The sequence below is a fragment of the Eurosta solidaginis genome, chromosome 3 (genome assembly GCF_040869045.1).
Source record: "Eurosta solidaginis isolate ZX-2024a chromosome 3, ASM4086904v1, whole genome shotgun sequence".
Taxonomy (NCBI): Eukaryota; Metazoa; Arthropoda; class Insecta; order Diptera; family Tephritidae; genus Eurosta; species Eurosta solidaginis.
Genome location: NC_090321.1, coordinates 20,960,114 through 20,978,416, shown reverse-complemented (window position 1 = coordinate 20,978,416; position 18,303 = coordinate 20,960,114). Strand labels below are relative to the sequence as shown.

The window sequence follows — 18,303 nt, the reverse complement described above, 5'->3', positions numbered from 1 at the left end:
TTATCTCCCAACTGCGAATGCAAATCGCAGATGGCCGAGCTATGACTAGCATAAACATCCATATCCGAACGAGGTGGTATATACGAACAGCAAACAATTACGCTATAGCTACCGAATGAAAGCCTAACTGCTATGAATTCGATATGAGAGATATTGTCCAGCGAAATCAACTCAGATGATAGGTTAGATTCAACAGCAATAAGGACACCTCCCCCTCTAGAGATGCGATCACGCCGATAAACAGCATATTTATTTGAAAAAACCTCAGAATTGTAATTATCAGGCTTTAGCCAGGTCTCCGTAAAAGCTACAACTTGTGCAGAAAAGTTGATAGAATTAAGGAAGAATGGAACAAGTTTTGATCGTAAACCACGAACATTTTGGTAATTAATGACAAGAGGGGACAGATCAGCAATTACCTTTGTGTTGTTATTACTGTGTTCGTCATACCGTTTTTTGGCTGTAATAAAACAGGTTCGGCCCTCGCCTTTCTTGTGAACAAGTGAACCACAGTATGCTTAGTCCAAAAAGAGGAATAAAGTACCTTATCGATATATTTATCTGAAAGGGATATTTTAAATGAGGAGATGTCTCTCTCATATTTAAAATTAAATTTATACACATTGATGTTACTAGTGGGTGCAACACCAAGTTTAGAGCAAACGTAATGAGCAATGTCATTTTCAGTAAGCGAGGCGTGTAATCGGGACACAAATACAGCCCTACGAGGTGGCACGGCAGTCACCTGCAAAGGAGTAGCGGATTGCGCACCAGAGAGCTGAGAAGGTGCGGCCATTATAGAACAGTTGACATAAAACGACAGTGCTTAAAAATGTCATTTGTCAAAGCAAATGTCATTGTCTGCATGGCGGAACGATACGAGGTGGCCGCATCGAACAGCTGATTATAACCTTTTTTTATTTGATTTGATATATCAACTTCCGGCGCAGTACGATTTTGACATTTGCCCATCGAATTTATAAAAACAAAGTACATGGAATTCTTATTTATGTATGTATGTAGGTATATCACCATGCTGCCACCTTGTATCGTTCCGCCGTGATTGTCTGTCATATAGCATTCATTTTATTGGCTTGACATTTCATACTTCATACTAATCGAGCAGTTACTTCTGTGTGAAAGCAAACAATTTACGATTTCATTAGAAGGTGAAATGAGATCATTAAGTTTCTGTGTGAAAACAGTATTACGCTGCTTTGTTACTCTATGTTGCCTCCTTCGCATATTTCTCAAATGGCCTACACTTTTCACGCCTTCTATTGGCTATTTATTTCTCATTTCTGTATACATGTTCTCGTTTGTTATCATGTTATATGCGTGTATATGTGTGAGTGATAACTTCTACGCTTTTAGCTGTTATTTAAATGCATGCGTGTCTGTTTTCTCTTTCCTCTTCGGTCTTATCTTTGCTGTTTACATGTGTGTGTGGCTGCTTACTTCGCTGTTGTTTTGCATTTATTTATTTTTAACTTAGTTACTTATCGAAAATGCTAATATTCGCCATAATATGTTTTTATCTAATGTTGCAATATTATCTTTGACAAAAGATACTCCTTTGAAGATCACTGTTTGTACCGTAAAAAGCAGCTGGCTGCCAGGTTAAACATTATCAAGTATTTAACCTCAAAACACTGCCTGATCAACATCTCCACCATGGTTAGTGCTACAAAAGCATTTATCCTATCGAAGATAGATTATGGTCTTCCAATATATGGACACTGTGCATCTCTACGCACCTTACCATCAGCCGTTTGTCGGATCATCAGAGCATTTCCAAGGTCGCCCACCAGTTTTGTACTTGCGGAGGCTGGCTTACCTACGATCGAAGAGAGAACTGTGTTTAACACCACAAAACTTATATCAAAACTCTTTCTCTGTAACAACATCGTGCTCTACCAAACGGTTATTGCCGAAATCAATCGCAATCGTCCCCTTAGGCGAAAGTCAGTAATATCCAGATGCATAGAATACGCGAAAGAGCTTGGAATCAACGACCCATTACTAAACCAAAAAGATAAATTTTCACCATGGTCTCTGAATAAGTCATCCTTTGTTTTAGAAATTATTAATTATACAAAAGAGTTAACTTGTTCAACCGTTGACAAAAAACTGTTTGCCTTATTTCCTTATTTCCATGCTATTCCGAGACCTTACGCTACTAAAGTGATTACGCAGAGTGTTTTTGCTTAAGGATCTACCAGAGAAATCAATTTGAATTGATTTAGCTGGCAATATTTGGAAATGAATTTTTATACTCAGCGTGCTTTGCACACAGAGTATATTAACTTTAATTGGAAAACGGTTTGTTGTACAGGTATAAAGGAATCGAGATAGATATAGACTTCCATATATCAAAATCGTCAGTGTCGAAAAAAAATTTGATTGAGCCATATCCGTCCGTCCGTCCGTCAGTCCGTTAACACGATAACTTGAGTAAATATTGAGATATCTTCACCAAATTTGGTACAATAGCTTATCTGGACCCAGAATAGATTGGTATTGAAAATGAGCGAAATCGGATGATAACCATGCCCACTTCTTATATATATAAAATTTTGGAAAACACAAAAAACCTGATTATTTAGTAAATAATACACCCAGAATGTTGAAATTTGACATATATACTGATATTGAGACTCTTGATAAAAATTTGAATTTTTTTTAAACGGGCGTGGTACCGACCACTTGCGATAAAATCCATTTTACAAATATTATTAATCATAAATCAAAAATCGTTAAACTTATCGTAACAAAATTCGGCAGAGAGGTTGCTTTTACTATAAGGAATACTTTGAAGAAAAATTAACGGAATCGGTTAAGGACCACGCCCACTTTTATATACAAGATTTTTGAGAGGAAAAACTTCAAATTTTTAAAAATTGGCGTGGCACCTCCCCTTTTATTACTAGGCAATATTCTATATTTCGGGAGCCATAACTCGAAGAAAAATTAACATATCGTAATGAAATTGTGTACACATATTTTCCTTATAGCAGAAAATATTTCTATTAAAAATGGACGGGATCGGTTAAAGACCACGGCAACTTAAATATAAAACAAGTTCAAAAGGGTCGTAGACTAGAATAATAAGCTATAACTTAGCAAAAAATAGTTTTAAATCAATTATATTTCATTTATCAAGTTTTATTGCGAGAGGAAATGGGGAGACACTTTTTTAAACGGGCGGTGCCACGTGTTATGTAGAAAAGTAATTTATCTGAAATGAAATGTACAATTGAAGTTCACGCTGAATATATAATGTTCGGTTACACCCGAAATTAGCCTTCCTCATTTGTTATTATCTCTTTTCAACTTTGTTTCACAGATTTTAACAGCTTTCATTGTTGCGCCATCTTCAGTGTAATTTTCCTTTTCTCATTTAATTAGATAATATTCTCTTATCAAAACGTAAATAGTACACCTAAGTGCATATGTATATTTGCTATTTTTTTGATTCGTTAAGTGACCTAATTTTTTGTTTCTTTTTTCTCTTTCCAGCTTCGACGCCCGCGGTCGGCCTCTGCATCAAGCCATACCCTGGGCAGATGAAAATGTCTTTAAGAATAAGGCACATTTTTACTATGACACAAATCCACCAGCGCTACGCATCAAAAATATACAAACAAGCGATGCTGGATTGTATAAGTGCCGTGTGGACTTTCATAAATCACCGACACGGAATTGGCGTATTAATGTTACTGTTTTGGGTAAGTTTGTTTACAAAAAAGGCGTTAACAGCTAATATTCATTATGTTTGACGTTTAAGCCGAACGAATCGGTAAAAGTATCCCTAATGACTATTGTTATGCAAGCCGTAATCGTTTCCGCAACTGTAACCATAACCGTAGGTGTAGCTGAGCCCGTAAACGTATAAGTAACGGTAACTGATGAGCCTTCATTCTATATGAGCGTACTAACTATAGCTGTCACCATAACTTTCACAAACATTTTATACTAACCATAAACATAACCGTTATTGTAACCTTACAGCAACTGTAACAAATGGTTACTAACCATGTACCTTAAGCGAAAAAAGCAAACGCAACAATAAATATAATCGTAATCGTAATCACAGGTTTAAGCTGCCGGTAATTTTTAACTGAAAACACCGAATAAGCCCTAATAACCGCAGCTGTAACAGCAATCGCACTAGACACTGTAATTGTAACCGTGAGCGTGTTCTTTCATTTTCGGTCTTATATTTTTCTTTTCTTCATTATAACCATCAGGATCAGCATATCATCTTCATCAGTATGAACACATAACTAATCTTATCCTTGTTCCTTTATTTTATTTTTTTTCTCTTTTCCTCCACCTCTGTTTTCATCTTTTCTTTTATTTAGTAGTTCCCATTTGGTTTTGCATTGCTTCCTAATTCCGATTTATTAATTTTCTTTCTTTTTGTTATCATCTATTTTGTATGCAATTTTTCTGTCCTGTGCCTTTCTTTCTGTTTCGTCTTCTATTTCACTTTTTTCTGATTATTCAATATGCCTCATATTCACTTTTTAAGTCTTTTTCTCTCTTCTTTTCCCTTCATTTTCAAATTCCTTTGGATTCCTTCCCTTTCTTTTTAACTTCCTTTATAATTAGTCGGGTTCTCTTTTGTCCGACAATGTCGGTACTAAATTCTGGATTCTTGTAATTGGTTTTTGAATATCTTCCTGTGAAACTTGAGTGCTGAGACTTAGAACGTACTCTAATAAAAGTTAATAAGAATGCAATCTGGACTGTCAACTGTCTTTTCGGAAAGCTATGGGCTTACAATTTTAATCTAAATTTAGGAAAAAAGGAAAAAGGAGTGCGGTAGATAGCGCAGTAATCAGACATTTACACGAGTTATTAACTGGCTTTCCGATAAACTAGAGACTCGAAGTTCATTAAAAGCTAAAGAGAGTGCAATAACCATCACAACAATTTCGCTAGGTGGCGCATGGATCGGCGTATTAAAAAAAATTTATTGAAGGGGGGAATCTCGCGGTATATTTTTGAAGACTTAGTTCAGAGCATCAGGACAAAACATAAGAAAGGAACAAACAATTTGATACAAAAAGCACTCCTTTCATAAAACGCAAATTTAGAGCGAAATTTTTACGTCTGGTTCTTATTGTTTTGTGCATTGTTTCTGAATTTTTCGTTGAGTTTTTCCCTTTGTTTATTCCTTGAATCTTCCTCATGTTTTAACATCTCAACTCAACCCATTTAGCACCCCTTCCTTTTTCCTTTATGTATTCTTATTTCTCCTAATGTATATTTTTATTCTTTTTGCTTTATGATCACTTATAAGTTCTTATATTGGTTATCACCTCAATCTTTAATTACGCGTCTCTCCCATCACATGATCTGCCGCTGAAATAGTAAAAGTAGAAAATGTATACCTTATTTTCGGGAACTTCATTAATAGGTGCCGTGAGTTATGGAAGATAACAAAGTAGATGAATAATCATACATCAATTTAAAAGTGAATAAGTTCACCTTTTCAGTGATTAGTCTCTGGCTCAAACGTCAGAGTTTTGACCAATTTTACGATCCCATAATCGTATTTTAACATTACACTTGTCTCGTTCCCGCATCATTCATACGACCACTGTGGCATCGAATTTAGGAAAAATCGTATTCGTTGTCTGGTTATAGAACTAAAAAAATATAACAATTTCCAAGGCCTTATGCTCGTCGAATGTCCCATGTTTCCATCAAATTTTTTAATGGAAACCATAAAAACCGCTAAAATCTTAAGATTTTTCAACCAAAATGTAAATTTCTCAAATATATTCTAATAATATTATATTTTTTTGGCGGCCACCGTGGTGTGGTGGTAGCGTGCTCCGCCTACCACATCGTTTGCCCTGGTTTCACACCTCGGCTAAAGCAACATCAAAATTTTAGAAATAAGGTTTTTCAATTAGAAGAAAATTTTTCTAAGCAGGGTCGCCCCTTGGAAGTGTTTAGCAAGCGCTCCAAGTGTATTTCTGCCATGAAAATCTCTCAGTGAAAATTCATCTGCCTTGCAGATTCCGCTCGGAGTCGGCACAAAACATGTACGGCCAAATTTTATGGAAAATCAAGAGCAGCACGACGCAAATTGGAAGAGAAGCTCGGCCTTAGATCTCTTCGGAGGTTATCACGCCTTACATTTATTTATTTTTAATATTGTAACGATTTTAGTGCAATTCCGCTTATTTGCAAACTTCTGCTAACGTTCGTATCGCTAAACTGTTGAATAAATAACTCCAATATTCAATAATGCAAAATGGTCTTTATTAGACTACTTTGAAAATACTTCACAATAACACTTATACTTCGCAACTGATAGCGTGCTTAAGTCAAACTGATTGCTGCTTACTCAGCTTTCGCTCCTTTTATACTCTCTGCTGTCTCGTTCGCATACTTCTAGGCATTTCTTCTTCTAGAATTTACTACTAGCTTACCATCTATAAACTACAGATGCATGTTTATAGCCTCTCGCATAGCCATATGCGCGTGTATATATGAGAACTACTTTGCTGGCGATTGAATACTTTTGCGAGTATCTCTCCGTTGCTTGTATGTATATATGTGTATGCATAATGATTGATTTGTTTATGTACATATAAGTAACTGCTTAGTATCGGCTTAGAGATGATAGTTACCCTTAGTGTTGCTAATATTCTTCACAATATTATATTTTTATTAACATGGATTTTGTAAAAATAAAATTTCAAATGATCATATTTTTTCATTTTTAAACTTTAATATGCGAAATTTACTCTATCCTGCTTTTGTTATGATCCTTAACTTATCGCCGAAGCTTTAATAGCATTTCATGAATCCCCTATTCCAACTGACTTACTTACTCAAGTAAAATGATTTGATATTTATCAACGAGCAATAAAGCTCCTCCACTACTTTTTCAAACTGCACATATCCCTTACTTCTAGCACTATTTTGAGTAAGTCAAAGGTAGCAGCGCGACTTCTCAACCATTTAGCACGCAAACACCCACAATTTAAGCTCTTCGCCTGCGCCAACTCACTCTCGGCATATCCGTTTCCGCAGCTTCCATTTTTCATTTCCCTCACGACCTATTCTTCACATTTTTTTGGCTCGTTTATCACAAAAGGTAATACCATCAGCAACTATGTACATACAAACATAGCTACTAATACATAATACATTCAAGCGTAATAACAACAACTTTACCAGGCTCCTTTGTACGACTGTCGACTTTGTAGGAATGTGTCACCAATCAACTCGCTGACATTTTTTTAATAATTCTTTGTAAAGCAGCAAATCTTCTACGCTCACATGCCAATACGACATTCGTAGTAACACAATTTTGCTTTCTTGCATAGTGTTTGCCTTATTACAACATCCTTTCAACATCCTCTTCCGTACCTAAAGCAATTTTTCTTCTTTAAAACTTTCGTTGTTGTTTGTGTTTCTGCTGCAATATTATATTTTGCCATAATAGCATACCTTTAATTTTTTGCAGTTGTGTATTTACTATTATTCGTTATATAAATGGAAGTTCTTTCTTTATTTTCCAGTACCGCCCACACAATTGACGATATTGGATAATCATGGCGCTGCGATACGCGAGCAAATGGCAGGTCCATACTTGGAGGGTGATAACATTAATTTGACGTGCTTGTCCAGTGGTGGTGTGCCGCCTCCGCGCGTTTCCTGGTGGCGTGAACATGCTTTAGTCGATGATTCATATGATGTGCTACCAGATGGTACTGTTCGCAATATTCTACAATTGAAAAATATTGCACGAAAAGATTTATTAACGGTAAGTGGCTTCATGTAGTTACATAAATGTGTGGTTGTGTGGGTGTGTATGTCTGGCTCAGAGAAATGCCAAGTAAAGATGTTAGTACTGTAAGATTCAACCTGTTGGGTGGTTCTGATAAACTCAGCGTTGCTTTCCTAAACTCACCTTAATCAGTTGCCTACCACAGTCATAGAGAGTATATACTAGAGATTTTAAGAATTGTTTTTGGCTTTCTTCTGGGCATCACGCTTAAAGGTTATAGTTTTGATGCCAGAATAAGCCTAAATTGCATGGAAACTTGGTTTTACATCTCATTATTTGTATTTCTCAAGTTGGTGTAGTTAATATAAGAAAAATAGCTTTACATATTTTAATGGAGATTTAGAGACCTAAATAATTAAGATGTTTAGATCAGTGGTCGGTAAAAATTTCAATATAAGTGTATTAGTGAGAGATAGAGCATGAGCATGTTATCAGGAACCTAATGTTAAAACCGCAACGTGCATTTATTAAAAACGGTTTTATCAAACTTTTTGGTTGGCTTGATTTTTATTCAGAAATATATGAAAACATTCCCAAGTCACTTAATTCATCAAGCTGTAGTCGCTTCGAAGGGTGACCTATATTTTTATACCAAGCTGTACTTGTACACAGAGTATTATAACTTTGATTGGATAACGGTTGGTTGTACAGATAAAAAGGAATCGAGATAGATATAAACTTCCATATATCAAAATCATCAGTATCGAAAAAAATTCGTCCGTCCGTGTGCCCCTTAACATGATAACTTGAGTAAAGATTGAGATATCTTCACCAAGTTTGGTACGCGAGCTTACCTGGACCCAGAATAGATAGGTATTGAAAATGAACGAAATCGGATGATAACCACTCCAATTTTTATATATATAACATTTTGGAAGACACAAAAAAACTGATTATTTAGTAAATTACATACATACATAGAATGTTGAAATTTGGAGTGATATTGAGACTGTTGATAAAAATTTGAAAAAAATTATTTAAAATGGGTGTGGCACCGCCCACTTGTGATAAAACCAATTTTACAAATATTATTAAGCATAAATCAAAAATCGTTAAACATATCGTAACAAAATTCGGCAGAGATATTGCCTTTACTATAAGCAATGCTTTGTAGAAAAATTAACGAAATCGGTTAAGGATCACGCCCACTTTTATATAAAAGATTTTTAAAAGGATCGTGTACGAATAAAATACGCTATATCTTTGCAAAAGAGCTTTATATCAATGGTATTTCATTTCCCAAGTGCATTTATAACAATAAATAGGAAAAACTTCAAATTCAAAAAAATGGGCGTGGCACCCTTTTATGACTAAGCAATTTTCTATGTTTCGGGAGCCATAACTCGAAGAAAAATTAGTTCAGAATAGAATTATATGTATATGTATTATTGCGCAACCTTGTAACACTATTAAGAGCTCACAAAACAAACAACAACAGCATTTCAAGTTTACAGTTGGGTGTGTAATGTTCGGTTTCACCCGTTAAAGCGGCTTGATACGGAAAATTTCTCATAAGTACTTTTATGGCAACCGTATCAATCAAAAAAGTGCGAAATTAAGAAAAAATAAAGATTCAAAGTAAACACCTCACCGACACAGCAGGTGATTTTAGATCCCTCTATGTAGAGTGTGGTAACGCCCTTTTTGTAAAATTTTTCGGCTGACCAAGCCATGCTTGAGGGTAACCTCATCTTGACTTTCTTGTTAACGATCAATGTGGGTGATAGGTAAGCTACTACGTATCTACGTTAGCGACCATCCTTAGGATAACGTTGTGGCCATAAAGCTTTTTGTTCCAGCTTTAAGTATCCCTAAACCTGTTTGCTGAACTTGGAGCTGTCAGGCGTATGTGCAGGTCCAAATGCAGCTGCTCCTCATAGTACCTAAACTGAAGTCGACCTAAGTGCTTCCTCTGCGCATGCTGCCCGTTGTGACGTTGTTTCGTTTCTAAATGTTGTATTTCTTCTCTAGTTCTGCCTACCAGACTAGCGCCCCGGACGCTAGCATGAGTCTTAGTGCACCATGTAGGACTACGCTTAGCATTGAGGGAAAATATTGTAACGAATTTACTGCAATTCCGCTTATTCCAAATCTTCTACTATCTAATCACTAAACTGTTGAATAAATAACTCCACTCTTCAATAATGCAAAATGGCCTTTATTAAAGTATTTCACAATAACACTTATACTTCGCTTACTGATAGCTTGCTTAACTCAAACTGATTGTCGCGCCTCTACCGTTGCCGCCTTTTATACTGTCTGGTTTCCTCGTTGCATAGTTCTAGGCTTTTCCAGAATTTACTTAGTTAATGCTATATAGTTATAACTACAGATGCACGTGTATTTGTGAGCGACACTTCCACAATTATAATTGCATACTTTTGGGAGCATTTCAGATAAGACACCTGCATGTGTTTGTGCGTCTCTTCTCCGCTGCGTGTACGTACATCTGTGTAGACATAACGATTAATTTATTGATGTGCAGACAAGTCACTGCTTAGCATCGGCTTAGAGATGATAGTTTCCCTTAGTGTTGCTAATATTCGTAACAATATGTATGTATGTTCTATTGTTTTTGAAAATTTGTTTAAATTGTATCTTTGCGGTATTTATTCTATCGGGCATTTTTATAGCTGAATTTTATTATATTTGAATTTTGGCCTCTCTGGTTTGTTTCCGATAGAAACTAAAAATTCTGAAAAATTTCAGGATTATTTCTTAGCGGGATTCAGGAAGTCGCCGTTTTTGTTGCTGTATTAACGATAAAGACACTCCTCGAAGGTTTTTGGATCGTTCTCGATGTTGATGGTAATTTTCTGGATATTCAGAAAGTCGTTATTATCAGGTGCAGATATTTTTATATAGAAAGAGACTTCACTCCACTTCACTATCGATAGCGATAGTCCAAAAAAAATCGTATTTATCCAAGCTCTAACGTTATCCTCAAATATAACCGAGCACAAGCTTTGTTTAAGTCGTTTGTTTTCGTTCCCAACACGATTTTGGGATTAAGTACTTATCCTCTATTCTGATTGTTGGCGATGGATTATATTACTATTCTTAACATTATTTTTACTGCTAATACTCAGCATTTATTACATAAGCCAAGTCAAGTTATGGCGGTAAGCAAATAAGTTAAGCTATCACAAATATTCGTTTACACAGAAAATATTTCTACCACTTCCGTTAACACAAAGAAATGAAAATAGATTCCAAATTCCTATGCCTAGCCTTGACTGTGTGAATAGTTAATATTTAAAATAAAAATCATATGACAATCATAGCCAAGAAGACAAAAAAAGAAACCGGCAAAATCATTCATAACTCACAAAGCTTTAGCTAATAATCCTCTAATATCCATACCATCTGCTCAAAGAGAAATGATATTTTCGAAATATCCTCCTCCTCGTCCTGCTACCATCGTTTTACTTACTCATTTCAGCGAATTCGTTGCGAATTCTTTTCAATTTAACTAAAAGTGTTTATCTTGTTATCCTACAATAATATAAATAAAACAACAATAACAATAAAGTAGAGCAAAGAGAAAAGGCCCAATGTGACAAATGTCAAGCAAGCATAAAATCGCTTATTACTTTATGTTCCGGTGGAGTGCTCTTGAAATTTGATTGCCGGATTAGATGGTAAATATTGGCAGCTCTCAACGAGCTCACGCAGATACTGATTTAGAGATTTTAGTAAAAGCTGTAGACGATATGTATGCCAGTTGGTTGGGAGTTATTAAGGAAAATCGACAAAGAACTGATAATTTATAACAGCCAAGCTGATTAATGAGCCGTTCATTCTCTGCATGTGGCGCATGTGAAGCCTGCTGGTACAGTAAGATATATTCAATACGTTATGGTGGTTGTTAGGGAAGTAGTAAATATATCACTTATTTTGTTGATTTTCCAACAGGGTGGATAAATGATGTATATTGGGACGATTTTCCGTCATCCCTTGTCAAATTTGGTTTTGAGACAAATAGGTTTCGGCGTTGTGTCATCATCAGTGTCGATTTTCGTTCTGATATATTGTTGTCGTTTGTCCTGTATTTATAGTTCCTAGGTACATGAGCAGGTATTGTCAAAATTGATGCTTGTGTATAAGTATTTAGTTATGTGTTTGTGCTGTGTGTTCATTCAGAACCGAGGGTGGTTTTTAATGTTCGATTTGTTTGGATGACTGGGGTAGGTAAAAATCCGTAATTTTAGTCGTTAGGCCTTCTTTGTGGGTTTGTTGTTTTGGTGTGTTAGTTTATTTGTGTTTATTTGTTGTTGTGTTTTTGTCTGTTGTACCTGTGTGATTACTTTGGTTCTTGTAAACAAATTTTAAAAGCTCGAATATTGTGTCAGAAATTGTGTTTTTATGTTCTTTTATTATTCTACCGTCGAATGTTTTCTGTTTGTAGATTTCCATGTTTTCGAGTACGTTGAAACGCCGGCCTTTTGCTTGTATGTGAAGAACCCTAACTTAGACTCGGGTATAATATTTGGAATCCGTATTTTTTTGTTGCAATCTCTAATATGTTCTCTAAACCTCGTTCTTATTTACCGTCCTGTTTGTCCTATGTCACTATATTGGCATCCGCAGGTAAGCTTGTATACGACGTGGCTGCTAAACGGATCCTCTGAGTTAGTGTTAGTTCTTAATTTTCGCCCTAGATTGTTCGATGTTTTGAAAGCTGTGTTAATTTTGTAATTTTTGAAGAAGTTTGCCAATTTATATGTTGCTTTTCCAGTTTGTGTCATAGTCGTGCAGCTATTATTTTCCTTTTCATTATTTATTGTTGGTTTTCCATTTGTCCTTCTGAGCTGATCTACTAGTGCTTTTTATATCCGTTGTTTGCTGCGATATTATATATGACCTCAAGTTCTCTCTTATACTCCTATTGTTTAAGAGGTGTGCTTTCAAGTGTATGCACCAAGTGCCTTAATGCTGCATTTTTATGCCGTTGGGGGTGATTTGAGGTATAATGTATTATTCTGTCGGTGGCCGTTGGCTTTTTATATATGTCATAGTTAAATCTTTTTGCTTCTTTATGAATATTTATCGTGAGGTCTAGATAGTTGATTCCTCCTTCTTTTTCGGTTTCCATTGTAAATTTTATATTTCCGTGCGGCTTGTTGAGGTACTCCAATACAAGCTCTTCGTTATTAATAGTTAAAATGCATATTATGTTATCCACGTATCTAGCATAAAATGACACGCCTAATTTGTACTTCATCTCCTGTACGTACTTTTCCATAAGAATTGCTGATGGGGGGCTTCCAATTCCAAGACCGTTTATTTGTCTATATATTTTTTTATTGTTGAATTGAAAATAGTTTTGACGTAAAGTGGTTCCTAGCTTATTTGTGATTTGCATACTTTTCACTTTGTTTTTTGTATTATGAACTATTGTTGAGCCACCTATGTCCAAAGTCTCCGATAGTGGTATTGATGGGTATAAATCTTTTATGTCAAAAGATACCAATTTGCTGTTCTTTGTTAGCTCTACGGTCTCAAGTTTCTTTATTAGTTCTATAGTGTTAGCTATTGCATATTCGTTCCTTAGCTCCAGAGTATCTTTCAATAGCGTTTTTAAATATTTGGACAGTCGTGGTGCCGATTTAAAGTTAATGATGGGCGCATTGGGGTGTCCGGCTTGTGTATTTTTGGTAGCGCAATCAGTGGAGGCCACTGTGGTGTGATGGTAGCGTGCTCCGCCTACCACTCCTTATGCCCTGGGTTCACACCCCGGGCAAAGCAACATCAAAATTTTAAAAATAAGGTTTTTCAATTAGAAGAAACTTTTTTTAAGCGGGGTCGCCCCTCGGCAGTGTTTGGCAAGCGCTCCGGGTGTATTTCTGTCATGAAAAGCTCTCAGTGAAAACTCATCTGCCTTGCAGATGCCGTTCGGAGTCGGAATAAAACATGTAGGTCCCGTCCGGCCAATTTTTAGGGAAAATCAAGAGGAGCACGACGCAAATTGGAAGGGAAACTCGGCCTTAGATCTCTTCGGAGGTTATCGCGCCTAACATTTATTTATTTTTTTTTTAATCAGTGGAGGAGCCGAAGGGTTCATTTCGACCAATCTATGTGCCATGTTAGAATCTTCTGCATTTGTTGCATTTTTTATAGCAACTTTGATTTGTTTTTGGTATTCATCTGTGGGATCCTCTCTTATTCTCCGACATTTCATTTCTTCTATGATACCTTCGGTTTTGGATATATATTTCTCTGCAATGTATTATCGCTGATGTGCTATAAAATACTCTGTCTTACAGTCACAACCACTTTTTTAAATAAATTTAAGTTGAAATTGAAATTTTCGATTAGCACAGTGTATCAGCTTCTGAATTCTAACCTTCTACAAAGATAGAGCGGATATGAAACAAGTAAGGAAGGCTAAGTTCGTGTGTAACCGAACATTACATACTCAGCTGCCAAATTACAGCTTGTAAAACTTTTAAATTACCTTCTTTTTAAAGTTGGCGTAGTTATAATCCGATTTCGTTCATTTTAAATAGCGATCTTAGATGAGTGCCCAGGAACTTACATACCAAATTTCATTAAGTACCTCAAAATTTACTCAAGTTATCGTGTTTACGGACAGACGGATGGACGGACGGACGGACCGCATGGATAAATGAATTTATTTTTTTCGCCCAGATCATTTTGATATATAGAACTCTATATCTATATCGATTAGTTTATGCCGTTAGGGATTACCGTTATGCGAATAAAGTTAATATACTCTGTGAGCTCTGCTCAGCTGAGTATACAAATTATTACTGAAAAACAATGACAATGTTGCAAGTTTTGAGAAACTTTTTATTTGGAAGGACTAAAATAAAAATGAGAAAACGCAGTACTTATTTCCATGTGCTAAATGAGATTATGTTGGGAGTTAAAACAGCAATTTTCTACTAAAGTTTTAAATGCAAAACGTCACCCAGATATTGTGGGGTCTAAGTACGGTGCGTCTGACTCGCGAATCATCTATGTACGTGGTGACTTGCGATCAAAAGCAAACTTATTTCGATTTACACAAGCCAGCCAGAGTTTTTTTATGTTATGAAACTAATACCAAAATATTTTAACTTAAACAGCGAAATAGTTTTCCTATACATATGTGTATATTTGCAATCTAAAACTTGTTTTAATGGCTGTGGTCCGAAAACGTATTGCTTGATCAAACTGTGCTACTCCTAATAGGCGAAACATTGCTCTCATGTATCACCAAACGTTCGATAAAGAGTACCACATTTTAATACTTCAATATAAGAAGCTGCAGGCAGCTCACAGTTGCTATCAGTGATGCCAAAAGGCAGTGACCCTTAAGTACACCCATTAAGATGCGATCTACATCTAAGGAATATTTTGCGAATTACTGAATCAGCGCAAAGGCGTGACGCACGGCGACATTACAAAGCTCTGGTTAAAGAGCATACTTAATCAAAAACTTCTAATATTTCTTCGCAGGCTTTGTAAGCCACATTTCTGTATACATATGTCACCTTAAAAATTCTAAAGCATCTATTTAATATGACGCCCCCACATACTTAAGGCAACGTGTGTGGTATTTTCTTTTATTTTTCTAAATTATTTTTTCATTTAAAGCGCACTACTTCTGTAATCTCAAAAAATTCTCACTCAATAAAAACCTCTCACTTGAGTTTTTTATGCTATTGCACAACCACAACAGTGGCGTAACTATACCATCTGGGGCCCGTGGCAAATTCTTTTGATGGGGCCCTATCAATAAAAATCATCACGATGTACTCAGTTTAGTTTCAGCAAATTTCGAGATTTTCAGCGTACTCAATTACACGTTGCATATGTCCCACTAATGGTCATAGGCCACCTTTCTTAGGCAGTCGAGAATTTTCGAGATTTCTGTTCCGCAAAAATGTCTATAACTCATCAAAGTTTAAAGATCATGCTATAGAATTTTCATTAGACAGAATAGCCAAGTTACATAATCTGTCTCGTCTCATAGAGTTTCTTAAGTACGTTTTTATCAATTTTAATTTCGAAAATGATCATTCAGCACTAGCTGCAGTCACAGGAATTGTATTGAAAAACAGTAATGTAGTGCATTCTTCAGGACAGATGCAAGAAGAATGATTTTTTATTATTAATAGATCAGCAAGGTCTCTAATACACAACGATTGTTCCATTTCGTCTCCGAAAGTGGGTCAAAAATTGAGAATTGCCCTGGCAAATGTTTCAGATATGTCTTTTTTTTATTTTATATATCCCAACAAATTCTAGAACATTCTTTAATAGATCAGTGTCATTTAAAACTTTTAAAGTGGAAGGCTTCAAAACACTGGAATTTGAAACAATGTCATTCATTGGAATGAAAGGCGATTTCTGTTGGTTTACTTACTTACTTAATTGGCGCTTAACCGTCTAAACGGTTATGGCCGTCCAACAAGGCGCGCCAGTCGCTCCTTCGCTCCGCCAACCGGCGCCAATTGGTCACACCAAGGGAGTTTAAATCGTTTTCCACCTGGTCCTTCCAACGGAGTGGGGCCGCCCTCTACCTTTGTTTCCATAGGCGGGTTCCGATAGAAACACTTTCTTGGCCGGAGCATCATCATTCATTCGCATAACATGGCCTTGCCAGCGCAGCCGCTGCGTTTTAATTCGCTGAACTATGTTGATGTCTCCGTATAGCTCGTACGCTCATCATTAAATCTTCTTCGGTACTCGCCATCGCCAACGCGTAGAGGTCCATAAATCTTTCGAAGAACTTTTCTCTTGAACACTCCCAAAGCCGCTTCATCTGTTTGGTTTATAATGATAAAATATGTTCACTTTGAACAAACTTTCCGGAACTTGGAGACGCTCATCTTCGCAAAGTTCATCAAATGGCGTTTTACCATCGTCTGGCGAGTTCTAGAAAATTCAGGGATGATAAACCAATTTTCTGCTACAGTAAAAATCCATCTTTAAATTTTTAAATTTTCAAATTCATGTCGATATCTAGACATTTTTAAGAGGCATTTGAGAGATCGGTGTTTTTAGACTGAAGTGCTTTAGGGGCTGCATCTAAAGTAAGTAGGTCCTTGCAATGGAAAACTAATAACATGACAAAACTGTAGTTTTCGATCTTCTTTTTAATTGGAACATCTTCATTTCTTTCATCTAATTTTTCAATTTAACGGAATGTTTTCGTTAGCGTTTTTTTGACTTCAACAAACCGAACTTTTAAGGCACAAACAACATCATAACGTCTTGTCCATCTAGTAGCGTTTAATGTTTTTAGTGTTACTGAAGTTGAATACTCACTTTTTTTATTAGATACGAAACTTGAAAAAATATTCCATCTTTCGATACTTTGTCCAAAAATATTATAAATTTGTTGAATTGTTTCAAAAAATGTTTGCATATCATTAAACTATTTTGTTTAGTTTGGTTGAAATGCTTAACGATTAACTTGAAATTGTATTATGGTATTTAGTTGTCTCAATTTGGATTTAAAAAAATAAAAATAAAATAAATAAAATAAAATACTTAGGTACAATGTATTATTTTTGATCTCGCGGCCCCTTGGCCCGGAGCCCTCTTGGGTCGGGCATCCGTGGCATTTTGTATTCCCTGCCATTCTATTGTTACGCCACTGCCTACATAGGTAAAATCTATTCCAAACGGCCACCCGGAAATCATGCAGCGCGCTTACGTGTGTGACAATTCTTAAGTATTTAGCATTAACACATTGTTCAACTCTCAAGAATACCGTAAATTTTAGAACTAAAAGAATTTTTCTTCTTCACTGCACACTTCTTTGTTATAATTTAAACTAATGCTGCATGCCGCACACCAGCAAAGAAAACACACAAACAATTTTTCACCAACCATGGTCAACGCGGGACTTAAGTGTAGTTCTAGGGCGCACTGACTTTGTGTTGGCATCAATTTGGAGCAGCTTAAATATTTCTAGCGTATTCATTGTATGTTCCATTTACAACTTTTCCTTTTTTTCCTTTTTTAAACAATTTCTTGCGTGTTTTACGTTTACTCTCACTGTTCGGCTTTGTTGTGGATTCTTCTGCCGCATTAGCTTAAAGTATCTTCAATTGTTGAGTTGGCATAGTAAATTAATTTTTACACCTGACTTACATTTCTTCCTTCAAGCGCATAGTTTTTTTGTGGATTTGCTTTTCAACAAACCAGAGCCACATTTATTTGCTTTGCTTTTTAGTCTGTGTCACTACAGCACACTTTCTTTGCAGTACGACCGCATTGAGTTTGTTTTGGTTGGCTTTGCGGCTCATGTGTTTGACTGTCTGTTGACCGGAAAATGTCTTAAATGATTTTAATCGGATTTAGTGCGTATGTTATAGACTTCAAATTTTTTTAATTCTATACAAATAGAAATAGGCACTCACATTTTTTACAAACTACGAATTGTTCTGTTCTCTCTCTCTGTAACTTTTTAAGTGTGTCAAATGATGTTTATATTGTTATGTTATGTGTTATGGATATAAAGACAGCAA

At 35.9% G+C, this 18,303-nt stretch overlaps 1 protein-coding gene across 1 annotated transcript in view; it reads left to right on the top strand.

The window, feature by feature from the left end:
* Positions 1–18,303, top strand: part of side-V (sidestep V) — a 494,192-nt gene that overhangs the window by 276,922 nt on the left and 198,967 nt on the right. The window contains exons 3-4 of the mRNA XM_067777067.1: positions 3,520–3,728; positions 7,548–7,792. Of these exons, the coding sequence (XP_067633168.1) occupies positions 3,520–3,728; positions 7,548–7,792 (454 nt within the window). The remainder of the gene's footprint in view (positions 1–3,519; positions 3,729–7,547; positions 7,793–18,303) is intronic.